General features: G+C 42.9%; 1 protein-coding gene across 1 annotated transcript in view; it reads left to right on the top strand.

Annotated features, from left to right (window-relative positions):
- Window positions 1-2,500, top strand: part of acsl2 (acyl-CoA synthetase long chain family member 2) — a 31,410-nt gene that overhangs the window by 5,371 nt on the left and 23,539 nt on the right. Inside the window, exon 2 of the mRNA XM_043247175.1 lies at window positions 2,246-2,493. Coding sequence (XP_043103110.1) covers window positions 2,248-2,493 — 246 coding nt within the window. The 5' untranslated portion in view covers window positions 2,246-2,247. The remainder of the gene's footprint in view (window positions 1-2,245; window positions 2,494-2,500) is intronic.

The raw sequence follows: 2,500 nt of genomic DNA, 5'->3' as shown, positions 1-2,500 counted from the left end.
AATGAGCATGTTTGTAATTTTTACTAAAATATTATGTTACACCGAATGACAATGCAACATTATTTCAACCGCATTTTTATTTATTTATTAAACCTTTAAAAGCAGACGCTTTACTTACATTTAATGGGCTTTTTACGGACATTCACTTTTGTGAATTTCTTTTGATGCAGACTATTTCTCTATAATGTCCTGTACGTCATTATAGAGAAATAGAGATAACTATTCACTGTGTGCATAGCATCATCCGTGGCTATAAGCTGAGACGCTGGCGTCTCTAGAGTTAAGTATTCTGGAGACAAACATCGCTGCACTTGCTGTGGTGGCATTTAAAGGGAGAGGAGGGAGGGCATTTTCCCTCTCTGTGGGAATACCGATGCAGGGCGAGGGGTGATGACATCATCCTTTATCCTCCTGTGCTTTAATGGGGGAGGAAGTGGGTGAGAGGTTATATGAGAGAGAGAGAGAGAGGGGAGCTGTGAATCGAGTCCGGGGGAAGTGAGCGTATTTGGGTCGTCTCATGTGATCGTTACAGATGGTCTCATTGGCGAGCGCCTCCACACAGGGGCCTCCCAGTCACCCCATCTCAGCACCAAATCAGTGCCACTGTACTCATCTTCTGCTGCGGGACGCCATTACGGATCATCTGCGGCCCGTCGGAGAGAAAACACACCTCTGCTCGTCTCCACCTGTCCCAAACACCTCCACACCTGGGCTCGTGTTTTGTGTTCGGGCCGCGCGGGCGAGTGCGTGTCCCGCCTTCCCCCGAAAATGGCCGGGAGTTACCCCGGGACGCCCTTTGTGCGTCGGCCAATCATCATTACTTCCTCCGGGGCATTCAGATGAGGCCTGAAACGCTAGTTGGCTTCTCTCAGGGCTGAGTGCTTTTCATTCAGGTTTTGTTCTCGGACCCCTTTGCGAGAAATCAATGAGAGCGGTTAGCAATTTGGAGTCACTGCACATTAATGCAATCCAGCGCTAACGCACCAAATCGTTTCAGAGCAGAGTTAGGATAATGGGCTGTAATTCCTGGCGGTTTTTGTAATTATTGTTATTATCTTTTAGCGTATTGGAGTCGTAATGGTTTTTAATAGCATTAGGTCACTCAAGGTCGTGCATATACAGTGATTTTTATTTAAAAAATTTTTTTAAGCAAACCAAATGAATGCATATAAAAAATGGTTAGACTACTATGGATAAACCAATGGTAAAGAAACCCAGTTTTGTACAACTGGTTACACGATTGGTAATCAATACACGGTTACTACTTTTACTGTAAAGCCATGGTTAATTTCCGTAAGCATCGTTAAGGCCTTCCTTTGTGGTCTGCAGCTCTTTTATTTTGTAATTTTTGCACTTGTAGCTGGTAATGCTGTGAGTATCCTGATGAAGACGTGTTCTTGTTCTGATTGCACGTGTTTTTTTTAAGTGAGCTCTTTGAGCGCGTTGAGCTCTTTCAGCCACCATTTAAAAACACAAGGCTAATGCACCATCATCATCATCATCATCATCATCATCCTGCATATGCTAAACTTATATCTAAATACGCTACATTTTCAAAGTACATGCACGTTGTTCTTACAGTAAGAGGGGCATCATTTTATAAAAAAAAAATAATAATAAAAAGTTGAGGGTGTCAGGGCTCGTGTTTGACTGTTGTGGTTAAAAGCCGTTTATTATCTTTGCAATTATAGAGTGGAAAAATGGGCACATTTCTAACAGCTTTATTAAGGGTTATTGGTGAGCTGCTATTAAAAAGGCCAGTTGGTGACTTTAATAAATAGAATGACAGTATTGTTATATTCCTTGTCTGGTTCAAAGATAAAAAAAAAATAGTCATGCTTTTTTGCTGCTTGGTATCAATGCATTAATATTTTAAATCTGATTTTTTTATTTCATTTTAATTTGTCCACGTTTTAGTTTGCTAACTAACAAGTGTAACCTTACTGCAGTGTTGCACATCCAACTTTTCTTCAGTGGAATATAAAATATTTTAAAAGATGCCTTTTATATGTCATGAATTTCTAAGTATCTTATTTTGTGTTCTGTATATACAAAATATCGTCGGATTTCTCACAGCGTTTGCTCTCAAAGCAGGCTTTTAGGTCGGGCCGCTTTTTGTGTGTAATGGCTCTCCTCCAGCAGCCCTCGTCCTTTTTCACGTAATTTAGAGAGACGTGGGAGGCTGTGAAGTATCGGACTCTTATGATGATGCTGATGGCAGCGGATCTGTGTGTCTCTCTCACAGCTATGCAGTTTCAGGACTGGTTACGTTCCCTGCGTTTCTCCGGAGGAGACGGCAAGTCCGAAATGGACAATCTGAAGACGCTCCTACCGTCTCTGCCCTCGTCCTTCTCTCTGTCCTCTCTGTCTCTCTCCCCGTCCTCTATCATAGGCTTAGGAGCGCTAGCCTCCCTCACAACCTACTGGCTGGTGACCAGACCTCGACCGATCCAGCCTCCCTGTGACCTACAGACCCAGTCCATACCCGTGAAGGTAACTG

This window comes from Puntigrus tetrazona, chromosome 8 (genome assembly GCF_018831695.1).
Source record: "Puntigrus tetrazona isolate hp1 chromosome 8, ASM1883169v1, whole genome shotgun sequence".
Classification (NCBI taxonomy): Eukaryota; Metazoa; Chordata; class Actinopteri; order Cypriniformes; family Cyprinidae; genus Puntigrus; species Puntigrus tetrazona.
The sequence above is the reverse complement of the archived record's forward strand: the minus strand, read 5'-3'. Positions and strand labels throughout refer to the sequence as shown.